General features: G+C 32.4%; 3 protein-coding genes across 5 annotated transcripts in view; 1 reads left to right on the top strand and 2 right to left on the bottom strand.

Moving 5' to 3' along the window:
- The window catches only part of LOC118739869 (origin recognition complex subunit 2), a 2,545-nt gene extending 1,131 nt beyond the window's left edge, over positions 1 to 1,414 (top strand). Inside the window, exons 3-5 of the mRNA XM_036471369.1 lie at positions 15 to 630; positions 782 to 1,015; positions 1,085 to 1,414. Of these exons, the coding sequence (XP_036327262.1) occupies positions 15 to 630; positions 782 to 1,015; positions 1,085 to 1,290 (1,056 nt within the window). The 3' untranslated portion in view covers positions 1,291 to 1,414. The remainder of the gene's footprint in view (positions 1 to 14; positions 631 to 781; positions 1,016 to 1,084) is intronic.
- Positions 1,415 to 9,510: 8,096 nt separating this feature from the next.
- Positions 9,511 to 10,487, bottom strand: LOC118737332 (probable serine/threonine-protein kinase fhkE). The gene is made up of 3 exons (XM_036467811.1): positions 10,462 to 10,487; positions 9,735 to 10,369; positions 9,511 to 9,635 (listed from the first exon to the last, which is right to left on the bottom strand). The coding sequence occupies exons 1-3, from the start codon at positions 10,485 to 10,487 to the stop codon at positions 9,511 to 9,513; spliced, it is 786 nt and encodes a 261-aa protein (XP_036323704.1).
- A 94-nt stretch (positions 10,488 to 10,581) lies between these two features.
- Positions 10,582 to 24,770, bottom strand: part of LOC118739797 (protein roadkill) — a 228,178-nt gene continuing 213,989 nt past the window's right edge. For 2 of the 3 annotated variants that reach the window (XM_036471316.1, XM_036471305.1), the window contains exons 2-8: positions 17,568 to 17,718; positions 14,704 to 14,825; positions 14,004 to 14,165; positions 13,611 to 13,906; positions 13,173 to 13,351; positions 11,106 to 11,248; positions 10,582 to 10,816 (exon numbers count right to left, since the gene is read on the bottom strand). In XM_036471316.1, coding sequence (XP_036327209.1) covers positions 10,672 to 10,816; positions 11,106 to 11,248; positions 13,173 to 13,351; positions 13,611 to 13,906; positions 14,004 to 14,165; positions 14,704 to 14,825; positions 17,568 to 17,645 — 1,125 coding nt within the window. In that variant the 5' untranslated portion in view covers positions 17,646 to 17,718 and the 3' untranslated portion in view covers positions 10,582 to 10,671. Of the gene's footprint in view, positions 10,817 to 11,105; positions 11,249 to 13,172; positions 13,352 to 13,610; positions 13,907 to 14,003; positions 14,166 to 14,703; positions 14,826 to 17,567; positions 17,719 to 20,909; positions 21,960 to 24,770 lie in introns of those variants that run through there. The other variant, XM_036471312.1, reaches the window with a different exon arrangement.

Here is a 24,770-nt window from a genome sequence, read left to right as displayed (position 1 = left end):
CGGCGCGCGCTAAGAAATCCTCCGTAGACTATGTACCTGAAAGTGATGGATATTTTCAAGCACATGCCAGCACTAAAATACTTACCTCCGATCACACACTCGATCGCCTTAAAAATCCACGACTACCTGCGGATCGCCTTTTCAGTTTGCTTAACGAAATGAAGCCCTCTGCTGAGCACGAGGAAGCCATAGGCGCTATGATGGAGGAGTATCGTTCATATTTTCCGAAATGGTTGTGCATACTACACGAAGGCTTCAATTTGCTACTATACGGATTGGGTTCAAAGCGTCAGCTTCTGCAAGCATTTCACCGCGAGGTTCTCGCCGAGCAAACAGTATTGGTGGTTAATGGTTTCTTTCCCAGTTTAACGTTGAAAGATATATTGGATAGTATTGTTGGTGAAATATTGGACGGCGGTGGTACTGCTAGTCCTTCAAATTCCCATGAGGCGGTTGATTTAATTGAAGAAGAGCTCTCGTATGCGCCACAAATGCACATATATTTGATTGTGCATAATTTGGATGGCAGCATGCTGAGGAATACGAAAGCGCAGGCGATTATAGCGCGTTTGGCCAGTTTACGCCAAGTACATCTACTGGCGTCCATTGATTACATCAACACACCGCTATGTAAGTTTCACGAGAAGAAGTATTTAAGGGCTATGAATTTTATTAAAGCGACTAAACCGGTTAATTAAAATATTGATTTATAAAAAAATTTATATGTATTAAGTTTTTTGGGCAGTCATCATTCATTGTTTAAACATTATATCTTTTTTAGTATGGGATCACACGAGGCTAAGTAATTTCAATTTCTCTTGGTGGGACTGCACTACAATGCTGCCCTACAGCGATGAAACTGCCTACGAAAACTCGCTGCTGGTACAAAACTCTGGTGAATTAGCATTGTCATCTATGCGCAGCGTTTTCTCCTCGTTGACCACAAATACGCGTGGCATTTACATGCTCATTGTTAAGAATCAGCTGAAAAACAAAGGCAATCCCAACTTTCAAGGTGAGTTTAATATAAGATTGTTACGCGCATATATCTTTCTTGACTAATATCTTTTCGTCATTGTAATAGGCATATCCTTCAAGGATTTGTATTGGAGTTGCCGCGAGGCTTTTCTTGTCAGTTCCGATTTGGCTTTACGCGCTCAACTCACTGAATTTCTTGATCATAAATTGGTGAAATCGAAACGTAACATAGATGGCTCTGAATTGTTGAGCATACCAATTGATGCGGCGCTATTGCAGCAATTTTTGGATGAGCAAGAAAAGAAGACGTAAATTAAATTGGTAGAAATTTCGAGAAATTTTACCAATACAAAGAGTACAAAAATTACGTGGCATTTCGAATACATATGTAATTGGATGTGTTCTGCAGTGAACTTTGCTTATCGTAACACGAAAATGTAAATCTAAGAAAATTTCTGTATAAATATATTTCTAACCCTATGTTCATACATATAGATCTTTTGAGTTTAAATACCTTAAATACGTGCTGATAATTATAAACATTTGGCTGGGAATTCTCTTAACAGCGGTTACAAATATTAGCTTTTTAAATGTTTACCTATCCCCAAGAAGAATGTAGGTATGTATGTACTCTCGTTAAAATTTTTTTAATTTAATGTAGATATAACCACTTTGTTGACTTTAGTTTAAAGATTTTGCGGTTTTTGAATAAGCTCTTCGGCATTTACAGTCAGGTCGTAAAGTATGACATATCAAGGTTTTAGCCTCGAGAACACAATTTTTTTGTTCCAAAGTTCAATGGCCTCTAGTACTCCGTTTTAGTACCTACACACCAGATCTCCATTCTTACCCTAATTTACCTCCCTAATGTCAGCAAAAAGAGATTTACTCTGCAAAAAGTATGAAACTTTTGCTAAGCAAGTATTTTGATTATTCCAAAAGAACTGTTTAAAAAAAAAAACATTTTATCCGAGAAACATCTCCGAGCGTATTTCTGCCATGAAAAGTCGGCGTAAATTTTAGCGTCCTCCCATTTGTGCAACAATATTAAAATGAATAAAATCGCTCTGCCCTTGTTGCCGCCAACTTTTGACTACTTCCCACCCTTACCTTTCGGCCTTAGAATAGCATCATCGAAAATAAAAACAAAGTTGATAAGATTTTTTTTTTGTGTCTGTGTTCATTTTACTTTATGTATTATGTATTTTTATATTATAATTGTATTGTATTGTTGTTGTTGTAATAGTAAGTTATTTAATTGCTTAACTATAATTAATTTTTAAATTACGCTTACTTTAAAGTTTGTTGGTTTTTCTCATTTGCATTTTCATTCCCATTTTGTTTTTGTGTTTCTTTATCCTTGTTTTTGTTGTTGCAGCATATCAACGCTGAGTTACACGTATATGTATGTATATATTCTCAGCACTATTTTTGAAATAATTTGTTGTTGTATTATTACTTCTCTATATAATATGCAGATTTATGCAATCTACACTTGAGACTGCATACTCTTCTTTTATTCTTCTTGGATGCGTCACCAAATATGTATTTTACAATGCTGCTTGGATTTGTTGCTGAGATTTGCTTTTCCTATTGTTTTTTGTTTTTTTTTTTTTTCTTTTAGTTATTTGTTGCTATTCATATTTGTTGCCAGCAAGGCCTAAACTATGCGAAACTGAGAACAAAGAGACTTGAGTAAAGAAAAAATAAAATAAACTTGCAATACTTAAAATATATTAAATAAAAATTACAAAAAAAAAAAATCGATAAAACATAAAAATGAGGAGTTAAAGTGAAAATTACATACCTATAATAACAAAGTTTTTGTGTTAATATTTTTTTTTTTTTTTGATATTTATTTTTCCTTTATTTAGTAATTAAAATTATTTATAATAGAGTTACAAACTGTGTTTCATTAAAATTTAAATGGTGGTCTCTTTTTCACTTAACTTTAACTTTGACATCGCATATTTGTAAACAACTAAAGAGAGAAGCGAAAAGTGAAAAAAAAAGATTTTAATTGCCGAAAAAGCAGTGTAAAAGTATTTGAGAGAAAGCAACTAAATGAAAAAAGTTAGCAGTTTAAATAGTGAAAAAGGAGTGGTAAACCAAAACCACACATGCAAAAAAAAAAATGAAAAGAACCTAATTAAAATAAATCAATTGAAAAAAATTTCCAAAAAAATTTCGCCAACTTAATGAAAAAAGTCTGCAGTTTTAATATTGAAAAAGGAGTGGTGAACCAAAACAAGAAAGCATAGAACTTAAATTATATTAATAACCAAAAAAATTAAACAAAAATTTAACGCACAAAAGTATTTTAATTAATTTGTTTTTTCTTTTTTGTGTAAGGAAGTTAAAAAATAGTAATTTGAAGCAGTTTAAACAAAAATTTGATTTCATATACTACATAAATTTATTAATTTGTTATAAAATTAAGCATAACTTTAATAGTAATAATAATGATAATAGTTTTAAAAATAAATTTACTTACATTTAATTAAATTTAGACAAAAAAAAACTTGCATAGTGTTGTGTATTTTCTTCATACTTTACATTTATTTTAAAATTTAAAATTTTAATTTGTATAATTTTTCATTAATTTTAGTAGTAAATTTAAAGTTGTAATGTTCTCTGTTTCATTTACTCAATTTCCGTGCCGTTTTCGAAAGTAGCTTTTAAAATTTATCTGCGTTTTGAATGGCAGCTAAATTTTAAAAGCCACTTGAGAAAACGACATTTAAACTTGTAGTTGTATTTTTGTTTTTACTTTATATTTTGCAATTTTTTATTTTTACTTGTATCATTTACTTATTTTTTTCTTATTATTATTTTTTATTTATTTTTTTTTACTTTTGCTTTACAACTTTTAGAAATACCATTTTGTTACAAGACAACAATTTGGGTATTTTACAATGCTTTTTTGTTTTAATATTGTTGCAAATTTCATGTACTGTTTTAAATTTTTTCCAGTGCCGCTGTCAAACGCTTATTTATTTTCTATTTTACTATTATGTTGTTGTTGTTGTTGTTGAAAATCTGTGTTTTGTTCTAACTCACGCAGCGCTTTCTTCATTCTTGCAACATTTATAATCTTTTTCGTTTTGTTTTAAATTTTATATTTTTTTTACTATGGGTTTTCACGTGATTTGCAGCACATTTCTAATCTATTACTACCATGCAATCATTTTCGTTTTTTTTTTTTATATCAAGTGGAAAATCGCTTCGGGTTCAAACCTTTTATTTCAACACTAAAAAATTTCCTTTTTTTGTTTCCCAATTTTTTATTTTATTTTTTCCAATTTTAATCTTTCAAATTTAAAATTCATAATTTTTTGTGGCCAGTCAGAGCACACAGTTTTTGTTTTTAGTTCGCTGTAAAAACTGTGTGTATTTTGTTTGTTTTTGTTGTCGGTTTCATAAGTATTGTTGGTTGATTTTGGTGGTGTTAGTGTGGTGTGGGGATGTTGGTATATGTACATATCGACTAATTAGATTGTTAATGGTGCGAGTTGATGATAAATTTCCGCTTAACGTTGTATATATAAAAAAAAATTTTGTAATTGCAAAAAAATTATAAAATAATACAATATTACCATTAAAAAAATAGCAGTGAAAAACTGAGAAAAAAATTATTGTGCGTAAAATAGTAAACAAAATTTAATTTTTAAAACATACAAATTTCACAAATCTATTTTTACCACTCAATGATGAACCAAATAAAAAAAATTTAATTTCAGTTTATTTAATTTTATTTTATTAAAAACAAAATATTTATTAAAAAAAATATTTGCTCATCGCTGCCGTCTTTGAAAGCTTTGCTTTTATTGAGCGCTGCAATTAAGCAACAATGAATAGGGGAAAAATTTGCAAAATATAATTTATGAAATTAAATATAATTTAGCTTTTCAAAACATTTTTTTATTGTTTTTCACTGCTTTCGGTTTAGATAGACTTATTGAAAATATGGTGGAATTATAACAGGTGAAGTAATTAGAGCGAGAAGAAAAAATTTGAAACTGCCCTACTTCAAAGCTGTATGTATGTAATTAAAAAATTAAAATTTTTAAAGTTTAAAACAATTTTTTTTTTTTTAATTTGAATTGCTTTTAATATAAAAACCGTTAAACGTAAATTTACCGCATATGAAATCTTTATGCACACGCTTTTCGCTTAGAACTGATATGCTTCCACACGTGAAAGCCTCAGCATGCCGAGCTTTTCGAGCGCAGCTACATACTTGCCAGATGATTATTCTAGGAGGGGAAAGCAGAGGGGTCATGCACGAACTAGGATCAATGCTAATTTTTTTTAAACAATTTTCTTTTTTATGCTACATACAAATTTCTCAAATCTACAGACGGCTTATGGCCTTATTCATAAAAAATAAAGTAGATTTCATGCTAATTTTCAATTTATAAAGCAGCTAAAGTCTTCTTCATTTTTTTTTTTTGGAATTTGGGTGTAAGTCTTTAAATATTGAGTTTTCAATTTTCAAAAACTTTTTTTTTCGAAAGTCGGATTTCCACTGGGCATTTAAATGACAAAAGTTTTACAACAAAAGCACGACATTAAAAACTAATCGTGTCATTACGTTCATAAACATAGTTACTAAGTTCGTTTGTCATTGAACAAAAAAGCGCTGTGTAAGTGAATTCAATGACTATTTTTATCCACTCTAACGACAGCCGGAACTACGCCCCAAATTTATAGCTGTGACTTTAACAACATTGCTCAAAACTGTTTAGCTAATTTTTATGCTGTTACAACCACAGCAGGTACTATTTTTATTACAGCAATGACACCGAGTATTTTGTCAATGCTCAGCTCTGTCATTACACAAAATTATTGTTAATCAACGCGCAGTGGAAATTCTGCATTAATAATTTTGCATATAATTTTTATTTTTTATTTTATGCTCTATCTGTCTTCTATTCAAAAAAAACAGCAATTTGCCTTTGCTTCGATTATTTTTACACATTACTAAAATATTGTTCTAACGGCGCATACTAACTAACTGCTCTAATGTCGCCAATGTCGGCAATTATAAACGGTTGGTTTTTTTGCGGTTAAAGTGTTACGGACATTGAATTGTTTATTGTTTTCTATTTTGCTTTTGTTCAATTTTTATCTTCTATTTTTGAAAATTGCCTACACATTTATATCACTTTGTTGTTGATTTATCTATTTTGTTTGCTTTTTTGTCGCTGGTATTAAACTTATATGCTGCACGCTGCTTAATTTTTGTTACTTTTTGTTCTTGATCGTTTTTTTTGCAAACGTTTTTCTATATTCTTTGTAGCAAATAATAATCGTTGCGTTCAATTGCTTTCTTTGCCTTTGGTTTATGGTTTCTTTGTCGATTACAAATACCACACATATGTATGTACATACATACAACTACATCCAAAAATTTTGAAAACACGCAAAAGAACACATAAAGATTGCAACTAAACGAGGAAACAAATGGCGATGGGCGGGAGTGCGTTTTTCCCGCTTTTAAATAGAAAGCGTACCTGTTTTAGATTGGATTTTTGCGGCTAAAAAAAATTATAAAAGTAAAAAATTAATGAGACTGAAAAATATCAAATTTCTATCCCATTCTGAGACACCCTTCAACCTGAAAAGTGGCAAGTTGGAAGTATGCAAATTCTATCTTCTATGTAGTAGATTTAACTTTTTTAAACACAAGTTTTGTTCTGAAAAAAATAAGGTTGCGGGGCAGATAAATTTTAAAAGCTACTTGAGAATACGGCACTAAGTAGAAAAAGTAACATATATCACTATCAGGATATCAGAGTAATTTGTGAGTTTAAATTTTGGTATTAAAAATTTTAGCTTAAATATCCCAGTCGGCAAAAAGAGTAGCTCCTCTAAAAAAGCGCTTTCTAGTATATCACTACCATTCGAAACCCGTTTTCTGTTTTAAACATTTTAGTTATAAAAAATTTTGAGAATTTTATTGTAGTGTAATTTTTAGAAAATTTTTAAAGCAAGAAATCCGATCTACCGCGCTTTATCAGACCAGGTCTCAAAAAATAAACGAAATGTGGCTATCAGGCAGGTACTGCAATTCACTTCAGAGTGAATTTCAACCCCCACCAAAGTGACTTTGGTTGAACTTCACTTAGAAGTGAATTGCACAAACTGCCTGTATACATATCTCAAAAACTGTTCCTAGTATTTTATGTTTCGACTTCATATTCAGCGGAACATTTTAAATAAGGAATGATGGTCAACTGCAACAGGTCGGAAGATTTTCTTATATTTGTAAAATTGTGTGATAAAATCTTTCCTCAACATATTCACAATTGTCTTATTAGCTGCTAGCAAAGAATAAAAAAGTTAAAAAGCTTTTTTAAGCTAATATTTCAATCAACACAGGAAACAATGAAGCATACGAAGCCCAAATATAGAAGACACAGTGAACAGGTTATAGCTCTAGAGCTAAACCCATAAGTGGCGTTTATCGCTAACTAAAGCTTAGAATCCAGCTCTCAAGGAAAATCAAAACAAAATACTTTGCTTTATTTCTATTGCTTGAAAAAGTACTTTCCTTTTGCTGTAGGTTTTCTTGAAGAAATACGAAAATTTTATTCTTGAGCTGCAAACTGATTTAAGAAATTCTGAAAATTTATTTTCCATTTCTTGTGCGTCATTTTATATGGATTTTTCGTTTTTTCTTGAGAGCTGGAAACGGCCCTTTAGAGTGAAAAATCGCCAAGTCCACTTTTTCGAAAAAAAAAAAATATTTTAAGGCAAGAAGCAAGAACATTCAAAAATGCAATGTTTCCTAAAAGATCGAGCTATCGGTTTTAATGCTAATCGTTTCGAGTCAGTGATACGCAAACTTGCTAAGTCCAAATAAGTCACAGAAAATTTGCTAAGTCCCAAGGAATACAAAATCTTACGTTGTGGAATTTGATTCGCTTGGAGTTGTTTTAGTTGGAATTCGCGAAATTTTCTCTTACAATTTTTTGCAAAATATGTGCTTGAAGAAAATGAGTTTGAAAAGTTTTTCTGTCCTATAAAATAAAAAAAAACTGGTCTTACCAACTTTTCACCTAAGCAAGCGATAATAAAACACGCACAGGAATATAACGCCACCTAACAAAAATTTTCGTTCAAACCAAACATATGCACAATAGTCTGTGTGTCGAAGTAAGTAAATTATGCGCTGGCAAACTGGTATGCAAAAACTAGAAGAAAAAATTGAAAATTTTCCATTTTTTTGTTTTTCTATTTCCGCATTTCATGCTTTTGCCGTGCGTACATACATTGTTGATTTTATTCATAACATTTACTTTTGCAACTAATGATTAAATATAATATAAATTATGTATTTATGTTTTTTTTTTTTATATTTCATGATACTTGCACATCAAAAGCATTACTTGTTTTTTTTTTAACTTTACTAATAGTTCCATATTTGTAGCATATAATTGCAAAAAAAAAAATCATAAAAGCTTACATCAGTTTTACATAATTTATGGTTCATACACACACTCATCATCGTTCTGTTCGTTTGTTTTCTTCTTTTATTATTTATTTTCTTATTTCTTTTTAATTTGTTCAAAGTTCTAAAGGATCAAGAGTCAAGGCTAAATAAAAAGTTAGAAATAATATTGAAGAAAAAAAAGCAAACGAATCACATTTTTTGATACAGATTTAAGGTCAGTTTTTGTGTTTGCATGTTTGTTGTTTTTGTAGTTGTTGCTATCGCTTTTGCTTACAAAAAAATCTGAGCGCAGCGTAGCATGAATTATTTTCACAGAAATTTCATGTTTTCCTCATAGATTGCCATTGCTGTTGTTGGTGCTGGCAATTGCATTACAAATTTAATTAAGTTTACACATTAAAACTACAAAAAATATATGTACATATAAGTTTGTATTAAATTTAAATTTTTTCGCAATATTTATTTTCAATCTTTAATGAGTTGGAAAAATTCTAACAGCAACTTTTAAGAAACAGTTTTTGTGACAATATCAACCGAATTTCAAAAAAATTTGCGATAACTTTTCTGTGATTTTTAATTTTAAGAGCAAGCAATGGGAGTTTTTAAAAAATTGCATTAAAAATTGGGATCTCAAAATTTTAACATATTTTTTTTTTTTTTAATTGCAATACATTATGTATTCACTCCTTCAGATTTGTTTAAAATTTGGCAACAATTAAAAACAATTTTTTTGAAGCACCAAACAAACAACCAACAACTAAGTTGTAAACGCTTTCCCCGCAGCAACAAAATCTTATCTCGTAAGCACGAAAACCAGTTTCTCTTACAATTACAACAATAAAAGATGTGTACGTCTGAACAACTATGCTCACAAGCGCCAGTAACAAATCAAAGAAGTTCTGCAACAATGTTGCTAAGCGGCTAAATGTAACTAAAGAGCACATGTTTGGCAACAATTTGCTTTTTAACTGTCTTACTTCCTTAATTCATAATAAATGGCTTAGCTCCACAGTAAAGTAAAATAAATCTTTAAATAATAGACAATGGAATTGTTGCTGTATGTGAGCTCTCATTTATATACGCATGACTGTAGTTGAGAGTGCGGTTGTGGTGGTCGCGTGCGCATCAGTGGGATCGGTAGCTGTAGCAATGTTGGTTGACTTTCTTCCTGTTGCTGCAGCTGCCAGCGGCGGCTCGACTGCGCATAGCAATTGTTATATTCGCCAGTGTACCTGCACTGCGTCGTTGGCATATACGGGCTCCATCAACATATCTCGCAGTAGAAAACATGGTATACCAACCATATATAGCATGAATATGTTGCCAGCACTGTTGCCGTCATCGTTGTTGTTGGTGTTGTTGTTGTTGTGGTTTTGGACGCTTGATTTCGTCTCCAAAATGTGCCTGCGAAATGTTGCTGGAGTGCGTGTCTGTGGTTGGTAATAAATTTTCATGCTTTTTGTATGTGGACTATTGCCATCGCTGTTGCATTTATAGCTACAGTAGCTCATCTGGTTGTTGCCGTGAATGTTATCGTCGCTTAAAACTACAACATTCATTTTACTGCTGGTTTTGATGTTGTTGTCTTTGAATTGTGTGTTGCTATTATTTCGGTCAGTTGCTAGGTGATTCAGTTGGTTGTTGTTCTTGTCTTTATTATTGTTTTTGTTGTTGTTAGCGTGTTGCTTGCACTTATGTGTCAATATAGTTTTGCTATTGCGTATCCACTCGCGCGAAAATAACGATTTTTCATTACTACTGGTGCTCTTGATGGGCGTTTGTTTATTGCTATGGCTATTGTTGTTGTTGTTTTTGTTGCTCCTGCTACTAAGGCTTTTAGACACTAATACGCCGTCGCGTTGGCGTCTAGTGCTGCTACTCTGATTCCGCTGGTGACATTTTCGTTGGCGCCTGCTGCTTTTGTGGCTGCTACTGCTCCGGATATTGTTGTTGTTTTTATTGTTTTTGTTGTTGTATTGATAATTATCCAATTTCTGATTATTTTCATTGATCTCATTGTTTACATAGTTTGTGTTGCGGTTCCTGTCATTGTTATTGAATTTCTTGTTGTTGTTGTTGTTGTTGTATTTGTTATAATTAAATTTATGTCTGTTATTTTTGTTGCAGTTATTGTTATTATAATTTTTGTTTTTGTTTGTATTTTTGTTATTGTTGTTGTTGTTTTTGTTGTTGTTGTTGGTGTTGCTGTGATAGCTATTTGCACCGTTGCGGTTTCAGCTCATTTTTACACGCTTCCGTGGTGGTCCAATTGGTGGGATTTGTTGTGTGGCAAGCGCACGAAATGCCTCCGCAATCAAATGTGAATGTGTCGCGATCATACTCTGCCAGCCAGAAGTTTCCATCACATCAGTGGCATGACTAACGGGCAGCAAACGTACGAGCGGAGGAAGAGTTTTGAGAAAAAGAAGGAGTGCGGGAAAATTAATAAAAGCAAATTAATAAATAAACACTCAGCTCCGCAACTTCAAACGCGCACGCATTTACGCATTTGTTTATAAACATTTCGCATAAAAAGTATGTTTATAAACAATTATGTACATACACACACACAAACACAATGCACATCGCATCAATTGTGCTGCGCTGCATTTGGAATTTAAGGGGGAGTTTCGTGTTGATGTGATTGCTTTTTTGGTGTACTACTTACGTATTTATGAAATCAATGGTTTGTGCTTTCAATTGATCCGCACTATGGAGATCGGCTAATATTAGAGTTTCCGCTGCGGTTTCTACGGAGAGATTAAGACAGAGCGCCTCTTCGCACATCACTTTCAGCTTTTCGAGCGCATACTGTAAACAAAAGAAGCACAAATATAAAATGAAAAATTAGTCGAAAAGTAATTTGATTAGTTGTGAAAATAAATAATTTAGATTGGTGGTTCATGACGAGCATGTCGAAAGGTTGTTCGCAGAAATGGAGATGTTCAAAGGGGAGATTTTTATGTTGCCCTCGAAAACAAAGAAATAATCAAACTGTTTATAAAAGCGACAAATTATTTCGAGGAAAGATACAATCAAAAAAAAAAAAACTAAGTGCAATAAATTGAAAGTTTCATTGTTGGGATGCTTTTTGGTCAAAATTTGATAAGCAGAATGTTTATTTGAGTTGAGCATGGAATTTGAATAAAAGGCAGCTATTAACTCAAAAAAACTTAGCTGTATTAAACTATGAAATATTATTTCAAATATTTTTTTGAAAAGGCTTACCATATGTTATTCTAATATTTTTGAATCGAAATTCCGCAAAAAGCTGAAGGGAAAATTCAAAAGTTTGAACTCAAGACTTTTTAACTTTGAAAATCCATTAAACCGGATTGCCATACGCTTTTGATAGTAATGAAATTTTAAATTTATCGTAGATATACATACATACATACATATGCACATTAGACCGTACCACGTTACAAGCAAAGTATAAACTATTTTTGCAAGGCAGTTTCGAGCCTAGGCTTTTTAAATTTTTTTGGTGACATCTTTCTACCTTTGGCAATATTTTTTTTTTTAATAGTTCTACTAGAATAATCGAAATACTTCCTTAACAAAAGTTTAACGATTTTCGGTCAGCTTCAATTTGCTGACATTAGCGTGCTACGTTAGCGCGATAAGAACTGAGATCCTGTGGGTAAGTAGTAAAACGGCATACTTGAGCGGGCAAAAAAAAAAAAGAAATTGTCTGCTCAAAGCAAGAACATCGATATATCATACTTTAAGATGCAACTGTAAACGCCGAAGATATGACGAAAAATGTAAAAGGGCGACACCAATGTTCGGTTAAAAAATTTTTGTTTTCTAATTGTCTTGCAAAAATGCATCGTATAAACTTCAAAGGGCGTTATTATGAATAATTGTTCAATTTGATTCGTTTATGAAGGGCGTTTCCATATTTTATACCAATCGATTTGGAAAGACATCAATATAGTTATGTATATGAAGACTTGTAAAATTTCAAAAACGATTTCCGATAGGGCTTCCGTATTTTTTATCAAATAATTTGGAACAAAATTTTTCAAGAAGCTGAAGTTGAAATTCGAAAGCTTGAACTTGGAACTTAATTTCATAAAAAAACACATCTAACTGCGCTGCCATATGTTACTGTTTTCAATAAAGTTTTGTGACTTTTTTTTTATCATTTGCTACTTCAAAACGTGAACAGAGTTATTTGCACTACAAGATTATGTAATTCGGAAAGAAATTTCATCACTCCTTGATGTTGGTAGCGGAGAAAAAGAAAGACATCATCTGCGGTGGAAATACCAGGTGGAGAAGAACTTGGGTTCACTTGGCATTTCCAATTGACGTCAGTTGGCACTTAGGCGGTTACAGCGCCTACCAAGAAGGATAACTGCATCTAAAAAAAGTTTCGTGCAATTTTCTTGTCTTTAAACCTTAAGGAGTAACATTATTTTACATATTTTTACCCGTTTAGGGTTAATATTCAAAAATACCCACTTTGTAAAAGTCAATAGGTTAAAAGGTTTGACGAAGAAATTGTACACTAAATTCTTTTTTATAAGGCTGTCAGCAGATCAAAATTATTTTAACGATATAAGATATCTTAACCCATTGAACAAAAAAAAAAAATCGAGTTGTGAATAGGTGACGGACGGCTATTTTTTTAAGTCACAAAGTGATGATATCTTGCAACCGAAAATATCGCTCAGATTTATTTTTAAATAAAATTTCTCTTTCCTGCAATAAAAATATGCACACTCACCTTATCAGCAGCGGCTAGGAGATCATCAGCCATTTTTTCTAAATTTGGCGCTTTGCCTGTGTAGATGAAACGCAGCATTTCTCTCAGAACTTCATGATCGACGTCGTGTATATCGACACGATTCAGTTTGCGCTCCTCCATTTCGTGCTCAAACATAGCATTAAAGACTTCACTTCGTGCTAAAGAAGTGGAAATAATGAACAAATAAGATAACATTCCATTTTAATAAGCTATTATACTTTCAGAAAATAATTAAAATATTTAAGTGACAAAAAAAATTAAGTAGCTTTAAGCAGTGACCTTTTCATACATATAAATTTTCGATTTACCCGTATAAAGCATTTAAAGTATTCTTTATTTTTTAACTACGAATAAGGCCATACGACTATTAGCTACTTATTATAAATAAATGCCACAACAATAAACTCCTTCTTTTACCTGCCAATATTGCTTTATGCGCTTGAAATTCCCTACCGGCTACCGCCAACGTTACATCACTGAATTTCTCATTATCAAATAGCGCACCCAAATCCTCGGACAAACGACATTCGGGTACTTTAAATTGTACGATATTTGATTGACCAGAGATATTCACGCTATCAGCTACAACGCTAACTTCACAGAAAATAGTTAATTTGTCTTCGGGTAACAGACCGTTGGCCTCATCCAATAGAAAATCTCGTCGTATGAATTTTTTAAAGCCCCAATCTTTGCCCTGTACAAAACGGTAGGCTCTGGAAAATGGTAGAGAGAGAGATGGAGCGGGAAAAGAAGAAAGAGATAATATGTATTAGTAAAAGCGTATGGCAGCAAATAAAAAGATGAAATTACCTCTGCGATTCCATAGCTTTGGTTTCTTCCCTTTTCGCATTCAATATGGAAAATTTAAATTTGGCTCTAACTTCTGATTTGTTACACGACACTAACAGTAAATATAGCGATAAGTAATCTTTGCTCTCCTCATCGAGACCTTTTGGATTCACGCGTAAACACCTGTGAAAAGGTAAAAATTGTAATTAGAGAATTTACATTTTAGACGGAATAACGGTCTCAGTAAATAAATGTAGAGAAAAAAATTCTATTTTTCAGTTTTATTTTTTTCAAATTTTTGTTTTTACAAAATTTTATAAATTTTTTTTGTATTGTTTTTATTATAAGTTTTGCTTTAATTTGCTAATGCATTTAGTTTTTTACTTTATACTATATTTTTTGTTTTAGTTTAGGTTTTATTTACTTGCTTCTCTAATTTTTCTTATATTTATTTTTACTTAAAAATTTTGGTATTTTGTTTATTGATTTAAAAAAAACTTTCTTTCTTTTTATTTACTTAGTTCTCTAATTTTTCTTATATATTTTTGTTAATTTTTACTTAAAAATTTTAGTACATATTTTGTTTATTAATTTAAAAAAATTTTCTTTCCTTTTATTTACTTAGTTCTCTAATTTTTCTTATATTTTTTGTTGCTTTTTACTTAAAAAGTTTAGTATTTTGCTTATTAATTTAAAAAAATAGTCTTCTTTTTTAACTCACCATTTCAGTTTGTCACTAGCACCGGCAGAAAATGTGGACGATTTCAGTACCTCACCCATTTCCTCACGACAAAAACTAAAATTATTTATGGTCCACATATAGCTGAACTTCACCACTTTCACCTGAAAAAAAAATAATTTTTATGTAATTTTTTATATTTTCTTAAATTAATTTAATGCGAACATATAAAATAGAAAAAATACAAGGAATGCCATTGCCATATGCTCTATTAATTACAATCTCTGCTGCTTTACAGTCTATTTTTTTACTCAATCCCGATTTTAGTATCGATTTAAATCTGAGGAAAACTTGATCATGAAAAAAAAAATTCAGTTAGTTCTTTTTCATATCAGGACTACGTAAAAGTTCCTATCAGGATAGTCGAATGGCATGGAAACCGTTAGGATCCAAATTAGTAAAGTCAATAATTGTTCGGAAATTTCGTGCAACGCCAGCATCACTGACTCACATCAACGCCTCTTTCTGCCGGTTTTCTGGACTCAGCAATATGGAAGGTAACAAAATAGTCGATTAGATGACTAGCCACGGTTCGGTAATGTAGATCAGCGAGACAGCATACTTCCTACGAACACCGATTTTTGTTGTTCCTCTGCTTCCTATTTGGCTCTCCAACGGTTCGTCGGTTTGGGCCGAGACAAAAAACTTCGCCAATCGGGTCTCTCCTTTTCGAGGTTGCTCTGCAGAAGTAATCGGCATAAAGACGAGTAGTAATCGAATCACCATTTCTTATGACAATGTACACCTCGTTAGACAAACCGACTGAATTACTTGGGTTCTCGCTTTCTCATCAGCTTGCCAAGAGATAAAGGAAGTGAAACTATGGGGCCACCTCACTTCCATTTGGGACAGTGTAAATGGTTTAACAGGCACTGTAATCACGCATTGCGGACTTGCTTTCTTCAAAAGAGGAAGTGCTTAAATAAAAGCGGCAGTAAATTTGATCTATACAATCAGAAATTTGAACTAAATCGCTAAATTCAGCAAATTCAAAACCTAACTCAAATTTCATGGGAAAATTTCACAAAAATCAACAAATAAATATTAAATATGAGTCTATTGAGTGGCACATCCAATAAAAATTGGGTAAAAAGAATGGCGATGTGTAGAATGAAATTTGAGCTAATAAACAAAAGATAAAAAGGAAGCAAAAGATCAATAAATAGTCTACATCTATTTCAACAAAAGTTTTATTTCTGCTTATAAAAAGATTGAAAAAATTAAAAAAAGATCGTTGTCAACAAGCGCGACGATGGCAAACGGTTTCATCGGAGCCACCATCTTCTTTGGTGTTTAGCAAGAATGATGGATGTTTTGTTGAATAATGATAGAGAAGCCTATGGAATGGATGCTATATGCACTATATGTAGAAGCGTAGGTAAATAGACACTCGTTGCGAAGCGAACTGTTCATCAACGAAAAATGCACGTAAACGCATACAAATCGAAACAGCTACATACATACATACATACAAAAAAGAACATAGATTTCCTAGGTAGTCGGTCACACAGTCTCAGTTTGAGGTTAGCACTACAGCGCTTTATTTGTTTTTTGTTCTTGCTTGCATTTTTTTTTTTTGTTTTTGCTGTTTTACTGCAGCCACATTTGCAAGTTAGCAAGCGCAGTTAAGGTTGATAGGAAGTAAATTTTCGTCGTCAGTTGAAATTCAATCACATTCAAGCAACGAGGAAGTAAAATAAATAGCTATGCATGAATGTGTGTTTGTATATTTACTACATACAACATAAGTATATACATACATATGTGAAGCCAAGGTGTGAGCGAGCGGCGAAGAAGGTCAGGGTTGCTCAGGTGGGGCGCATAGCAGGCAAGCAAGAAAAATTTCAAAAAAAAATGAGAAATAGAACAAAAAAAATATGAAAATAAACAAGAGCACTCTATTGAGAACAAGCAACAACGTAACGAATGCATTTCATTTCATTATGCGAGCAGCAAATATTCTTACAAATTCTTGCACACTTTTGCAATTTTACAATTCTCCATTTGACATTGTTGCGAATTGCGAGCAGTTTCAATTACAATTTGTTTTTCTCTTACTGCATACCTACATATGTAGGTATGTATAAAGAAACTATGTTAATGCAGTGAGCACTATTTACTACCTTTTTACTTAGTACTTCAATCTTGTCGGGGTTGTGAGAAAATGAATGTTCTTGGGCTAGTTTTGTAGCTACTTGTGGGGAGTGTTTGATTTAAGGTGTTTTTACTGTGTTTTTTTGTTGTTTGCTTCATTGTAAGATTTCGTACTCATATTATATATTTCATTTGCGGAAATTTTATTTTTTAAAATTTTTATTATCTATACTGCTTTTCTACTTTTGTTGTGATACTTACACTTGTATTTTTCTTTTTGTATTTTCCTGAAAATTTATATTTTTTCTACTACTATTTTCCGTTTTATACTACTAATTTTTCTTTTTTTCTGCTACTATATTTTTTATTTTTGCTAATACTATATTTTTATCTTTTATACCTCAATGTTGTTATATTTTCCCAATTTTGTATATACACGTTTATCTCCTCCCATATCAAAGAAAATCAATTTCTCGGCGACTGGTGTATTTACTTCTACTATTTTTTCTAATGGATACTAGTTTTTCTTTTTTATTAGTATTTTTTATTTTATTTTTCTGCTACTATATTTTTCGTTTTTTTTTCTACTGTGATTTTTTCCTACCTTAATCTTTTTCTCTACTACTATTTTTCTTTTATCTGTTATTATTACCGTTCCATGTTTTCCTTTTAAATATGCTCAGTTTCTTTTATTTTATTGATAACCATGTATAAATAGAATATGCAAATCCAAATGGCTCTATGTCACTTACCTGTGTGTAACACCAGTTCTCGGCGACCGGTGTATTTACTTCCTGTAAAGGTGGCGATGGTACTCGACTAACCGCCATTGTACTACTTGATGCGTTCAGGTTAGATGTCACTCTAGCAGTTTGACTTGCCTGACATTCGTTCACCGGCAATCTGTAATTATAAGAGAGCGAGAGAAAAATACGATTAAAACTTTGGAACAAAGCGAGAGAGTAGATAGGAAAAATTTGTAAAATAGTGGTGGTAGAAGTATTTTCGTATTTGCTTTGCATAAAATTATGTCGATGACTTGACTTGGCAAATTAGCCAAACTGAGTCTTATGCATTTAGAAAAGCAACGCTCTAAAGATTTATATAGCAAAATAGTACACACTTGAGTGAATTCTTTCACGATCCAGAAGAAAATATCCCTATGGCCCCCCTGTAGCTCAAATATTTATTTTACAAACTAAACCGTAAAAATCGGGCTATCATTTTGGGAGTTTATCTTAAACAAAGAATGTGTATTTTCATTTGATATAGCATTAACCAGTCACTGTGGTCTGAAGCATTGACACACACGTTTGATCTTGTCTCGTAATATTTTTTAAGGATGAAAGCATTGAGGATTATGTTAATCCACACTTTCGATCTGCCCATTACTTTCACGAGAGACAAGTTTCTTGAAATTTTTTCAAATACAAATGCGGGTTAAGTGTATTATTTCACAATTAAATTTAGAATATTAAAAAAAAAAATTATATGATCGTTTAAAATAAAAATCATTGAAATGGCCCTAGTATTTTGAGAGTTTTTTAAGAACATGGTATTGCATTTTATTTTAAATAGGTATGCGTAAGTATATGCATGGATGTAGATCAAACTGCCATGGATTTAGCAATTGCTCCGAGTATAGTTGGGGAAAAAATATATGCATTTTCCTTTTCAAGTTGGTTACAAAATAAAGCAGCTGCCATAAGTATTTATTCATTAAGCTACTCGAAATTTGAAAGTGGTTAAAGGTGTATCATTCAACGCAAACAACTTTTTCTTCACAGTAGTGGAAGGCGAACTTCTATCCTTTGAAAAATTTTCCTTTGTTTCAAAAGGTGACAGCTTTCGCTTTCAAATTGATGGAAACTTTTTCCTTAGTTGAAATAAATATTATATATTTTTTTTCATGTTAGGAAACTCATAGAGTTAGCTACATATGTATGTGCTTTTATTAATATTTCGACTGTTTCTTGAATGCCCAGCAAAGGTCTTGAAATTAATGAAAGCTTATTGTTCTCATTAAAGTCAACCCTTGATTTCTTTTGTTTTTACTATGGTCTGAACATAACACGAGTATGTTTATTGATTAGGTTAGATTCATTGAATTGCCATTTGCCATTTCGAGCCTGTCTATTGTTAGAAATACTCCGAAGAAAATCTGCTCCTAGTTGTGATTGTTATATATGAGCTTGAAAAGTTCATCTTAATTGCGAGTTGTTTCAATTATTGTTGCTTTTGTGTCAGAAAAGGTCTTTTTAAAGCTCATTGTTGGAGGTCGTTGTATAGCATTCACTCATCAAAAGTTTGAACTTCTATTTTAAGTTAACGAAGAGTAAAGGGGCTTTATTGTATATTCTATAATGCTAGAACATTTTTTTGCTTTGCTACAATGTTTTTGACCTCTCTTAACATATGAATGTCAAACAAAGCTGCACATTCATTGAAAGTTCTAACTTTAATGTCAAAGTTCGGTGCAATGGACCTGAATACCTACCCTTACATCACCATAACTAATGTCAAAGTTCGAGTCTATCTTAGGTTACCGAATTTTCGAAGCAAAACTTCCCTTATTTTTTATTGTTTCATTTTCATTTTCATTGTAATATTTTAATTTTATTTTTTTTGTAAGTTTAGTAAGTTCCTTTTGTTTAACTTTTTTTCTTTCTTAATTGTTTAACTGAGAGAAAGATTCTGGCTTTGAATATGCTATCGTTTGAAAAGGTATGTTTTGTGTCTTAACCCTGAACTACACAATAGCTTTTGAATATTTTAAAAATGAAGGAAAGTTAATGAAATGAGGGAGGTTGAAGGCCATGTAGTTTTCGGTGTTGAATCCTTTTGTTTTTTCTTTTGCTTAAGTTTTAAATTTTGCTTCGAATTCTCTCGATGTAAAAATGTTCCGTTGCATTGTGAGCAATTTGAACAGTTTTTATTACAAAAAGTCGTTTTTCGTATTTGCAAAAATAAAACTTTTGTCCTTGGCATTTGTTAAGGAGAGTTTCAAATCAAATAACGGCGTTTTTATTTTTGTAAGTTGTCGTTGTCTGTAAGTGAAATATTGGAATCGATTTTGTGCTCTGGTTTTTATAGCTATTTTCGAGCAACCGTATTTGAGTTAATGATAATCTAAAAAAATAAAATAAAATATGGAAAATGAAGAAGTACTAAATACTTTTTTGAAAATTCTATTTTGGAGCGAAAAAAAAAATACTTCCGACATAACCTTGAATAAATTTTTTGCTTTTAAAAAATTAAATTTTAAAACGCTTTTAAAACGTTTTTAAACTATCAAAAACGTGTAAGATGAAGAGTTTTGAATTTAATGGGTCAAGTTCATGTTGCATTTTTTTGCGATTTCTAAGAAAATGTTTTTTTGTGGGTGTTCTTTTAACTGCCAGTATTGCACTATTTACCATTTGGTGGGTGGAACTCAATAAAGATAGAAACAAAAGGCTCTTCACCATTTTGTTGCTGCAAAATTAACTTTTCCCGCCGACAGGGAAATTCAGACCTTTCAGGTTTTGAATTGAAATCATTTATAATTTGGCAATATTTTACATATACAATATTTTATATACACATATTTTTCCCTTCAAAACAAATATTTAGTAAAAAATTGCATTCTAAAAAACCACAAATTAAAAAGTAGCGCCTTTACAACCATCGCTCGTCGAGGGTTAAGATTTTTTGTGCAAAAACGTGGGAAATCATATACCAATTAATAAAAATATTCCAGCAACAACAACTTTTTCGACGATTCTTTCTTCAATGCCGGCCACAACGAGCTTTGAAGAAAAAAAAGTTTTTATAACAGAAAAACAAGTATGATCTTGAGCCAAGTCGTTAAGCTCGAAGTTTTGAAAAAATCAGTCATCGCTTAGCAAAAAAGAAGTTAATTTTTATAGGCAATAAAGAGTTTAATTCAAGTTATCATTTTGATTTTGCGCTGATATTCAAAAGTTAAGCAGCATAGAGGAGCCACTTGAAGAATAACTACATATACAGCATACACAAAAACACAACTCATCATGTTTAACCATACATAAAACATAAAAACAAACAAAAAAAAACCCAACACACAACTCACTCACCTCGCCGGTTCATAAATTAAATCCATTATATTACGATCGAATTCGATTGGTATTAATTTTAAATGAGAATGTGCCGATGAAACGCGGAACGACGAAGGTGTTAATGCGGCTGTGGCGGTGGAGGTGACGTTGGTGTTGGCCGCACTCGCTGCTGCTGATGATGATGAAGGTGACGAAGAAGAAGATGACGCAGCAGTGACCAGCGATGTGGCTGCGGCTACTGAAGATGAAGGTAATAATGAAGGCGAGAAGGCGGAAGCGACTGTTGAAGAGGAAGATTCAGCTGCTGCTGCTGCAGCCAATGCCAGCGATAAGCCGGATGGCAGTGATGAAGTCGAAGTGGTTTGTGAAGCAGCGGCTCTGAGGCGCGTTGACCAAGAGGCGGTGGAGGCCGCAGACGCGGAAGACGATGATGGTGTTGACGAGGATGTAGATGATGAAAACGAATTGGAGAAAGACGATGACAGCGGTGATGATGGCGATGACGACGACGGCGAAGTTAAAGATGAAGTTGATGCTGCTGACGGCGACGGCATTAGTGCCGGCGTCGCACTAGCGGCCGCAGATGATTTCGATGAAATAAATTTTAATAACTTAACAATTGCCGAATGCTCCAGTTTGAGTTAATTTATTGAATTAACTGGCATTAATTGACAAGTGGAAAAATTGTGGCGAAGACGAACGAAACGAAGCGAAGAAAATAAAAAGCGCCAAAGTATTTAAATATCGGATGCAGTTGAGAATGCGAGTTACGTAAATGCGTTGCATCAAAGTTATAACTCGAAAGAGATTGGGAAGCTAGTATAAAATTTGACGATTTGCTTTTGGCTGTTGATTTTTAGCTGGCTATTTGATTAAATTTTTGGGTGTAGATTATGGTGCAGATGATCGAATAATAAGTGAGAGTTGACGCGAAGACTAAATATTAAGGTAGGCCCGTCACGGCACGGAAAATTTGGAATTACTTTTTTATGTTTTAAAAATTTTCCACCCAACTTTATTTTTTAATTTATGCCGTAAAGTTTATTTAAAATTTATTTAGTTCTAAAATACTTATTTCACTCTCGAGCAAATTTTATTTATTTTCACAAAATTTTATTTTTTATTCACATCAGAGCATTTTTTTGTTTAGACCGAAAAAATTTTAAATAGGTGTCTGTCTACGCCGACTCACAAACAACGACTGACTATCTACAGCAGGATCAATACACGAGCCTCTAAGGATGTGCAGCAATGTAGTGGCCAAAATATCACATACATATGTACATGTGAGCGAAGAAAAGGACAGAAGAAAGAGGAAGGTAACAACACGGAAAGCGAAAGAAAAAAGATGGAAGTGACATAAAAAAAGAAATGTCAACAAAGTCAAACAACAATAGAGAGCTGATAGTAGAGGGGTATGCGCACACCTGAGAATGCCTGCCGTCGAATGTGTGTGAGAGGCTCAAAAATGCCTCAAAAATTCCACCAAATTGCCAACGAGCGGAGTTGCTAATGGTGGGAAGCGAGTGAGAAGGACATACATATGTAAGTGTGTATGTATGTACGAACAGACATCAAATGTATCAATACATATATGTATAGTAAAATAAAACATACAAATAATCATTTCACACCCACAACAGCAACAATTTTGAGTTGAAATAAAATAGATCTTTACCAAATGAAGAAAAATAAATCGCAATACAAACACATATATTTATACACAGCTTCCACGTATTTACATATATTAGGGCGGTCCTTAAATGATCAACACTTAAATTTTTATGGGGCACACATTTATTTGGTTTTACGTACAAAAACAAGGCATCCACGGAAATTTCAAAATTTACAAAAAAACAATTAAGGGTCGCTACCAAGGTTTAACTTTTTTTTTAATCACAAAAATTCAAGAAAAATTCAACTGGATTTCTGGGAAATTTGACACATTACTGAAACTTATTCATATAAATTCATAAACTCGCTGAGTTATAACTGGTAAAAGTAAAATTTTGTCGAACTGTTTTTGACTTACAAACAAAATTTCTTTTTGTTATTTATGGCCTTATAACAATTATATTCAACAATTTTATTTAGCTTAGAAAAAAATTAAATTACTTCAAACCCTGGCAGCGATCCCTGATATTTTTTTTTAGATTTTAAAAATTTACTTTTTGATATTTTTTAAGAACCATACTAATGTATATAAAAATGTTCACATATTCATATACATGCATACAATATAATACATAGTATTTTATATACAAAAAAAATAAATAAAGTAAGAAGCATTGAAATCCGTATTGAGCCAAGCTCTGCGGTTTTGCCCTTCAAGGTAGCACTTTACAACATCCATCTCGCGCTGTTGGCTGCAATGCTCATATACACATCCTACAGAAAAACATACATATGTATGTATGTATGTGCATACGCGTGCACACATAGTACATACAAATATGCACGTAGCAATGTCATTCCGTTGGCCTTAATGATGCCGTCGCATCGCAACGTTCCTTTGGTGAGCGCCCGCTACTGCAAAGGAGACTACTACTTACTACCTTCGAGGCTTCAAGTACGAATGCGCGCATATTGTACATATCCATACGTACGAGTCCACGGATAGGTAGAACAAAATCACCCAAGGTGTTATGCTAAATATTTGAGCGAGCATTTATTATCACGCCCATATTTTCACAAAAAACAGCAGTCATACTTTTTAAAATTTTGTATTCAAAGATTTCAAGTCCATTATTCTTCTAATCAAACAAATACTGAACCAAATCAACTAGCAATGCCCTTCAAAAAGCATAGCAGTTTGCATTTAGTGGTGTTTCATTTTCCCTAGTCACAAAAATTCTCTTACATACACACAGTATACTATACTATAATATTTTCTAAAGTATTATGAATGTTATTTTTTATACCCGAGCGCACTTGTGCACAAGGGTATATTAATTTTGTTCACATAACGGTTGTTTGTAACAGCCAAAACGAATCGAGATAGATATAGACAAATGTATACATAAATGATCAGAATGAAAAAAGAAATCGATTAAGCCATGTCTGTCTGTCCGTCCGTCTGTCCGTCTGTCCGTCTGTCCGTGTACACGATAACTCGAGCAAAAATTGAGATATCTCAACGAAATTTGGTATGTGGGTTTCTGTTGATCCAAGGTAGGTTGGTATTGAAAATGGGCGAAATCGGACAATAACCACGCCCACTTCCCATATAACGGTAATTTCCAGAAATACGAAAACTGCGATATTTTAGTAACTACTGAAGATAATTCACTCAAAATTGATATTTACAATAATTTTTAGACGAAAAATAAGAATATTATAAATTTTTGGAAAATGGGCGTAGCCACGCCCACTTATGGTTACATGTGTATATCTTGGTAACCGCTGCACCAATTTCTTCCAAACTTGGCACAGTTGTTGGCCTTCGCACAACATATCAAATGGCCGAAAATTTTTAAAATCGCTCAATAACCACGCCTACTTCCTATATAACGGTAATTTTCAGAAATACGAAAACTGCGATATTTTAGTAACTACTGGAGATTATTCACTCAAAATTGATATTTATAATAAGTTTTAGACGAAAAATAAGAATATTATAAATTTTTGGAAAATGGGCGTAGCCACGCCCACTTATGGTTACATGTGTATATCTTGGTAACCGCTGCACCAATTTCTTCCAAACTTGGCACAGTTGTTGGCTTTTGCACAACATACCAAATGGCCAAAAATTTTTAAAATCGCTCAATAACCACGCCCACCTCCCATATAACGGTAATTTAGAGAAATACATAATCTTCGATAAATCAGTAACTATTGAAGCTAATTTATTCAAAATTGATGCTTGCAACAATTCTTTAC

Source organism: Rhagoletis pomonella, unplaced genomic scaffold (assembly GCF_013731165.1).
Source record: "Rhagoletis pomonella isolate Grant_MI unplaced genomic scaffold, Rhpom_1.0 Rhpom_scaffold_00001, whole genome shotgun sequence".
Lineage (NCBI taxonomy): Eukaryota > Metazoa > Arthropoda > Insecta > Diptera > Tephritidae > Rhagoletis > Rhagoletis pomonella.
This window is presented reverse-complemented; position numbering and strand designations above follow the sequence as displayed.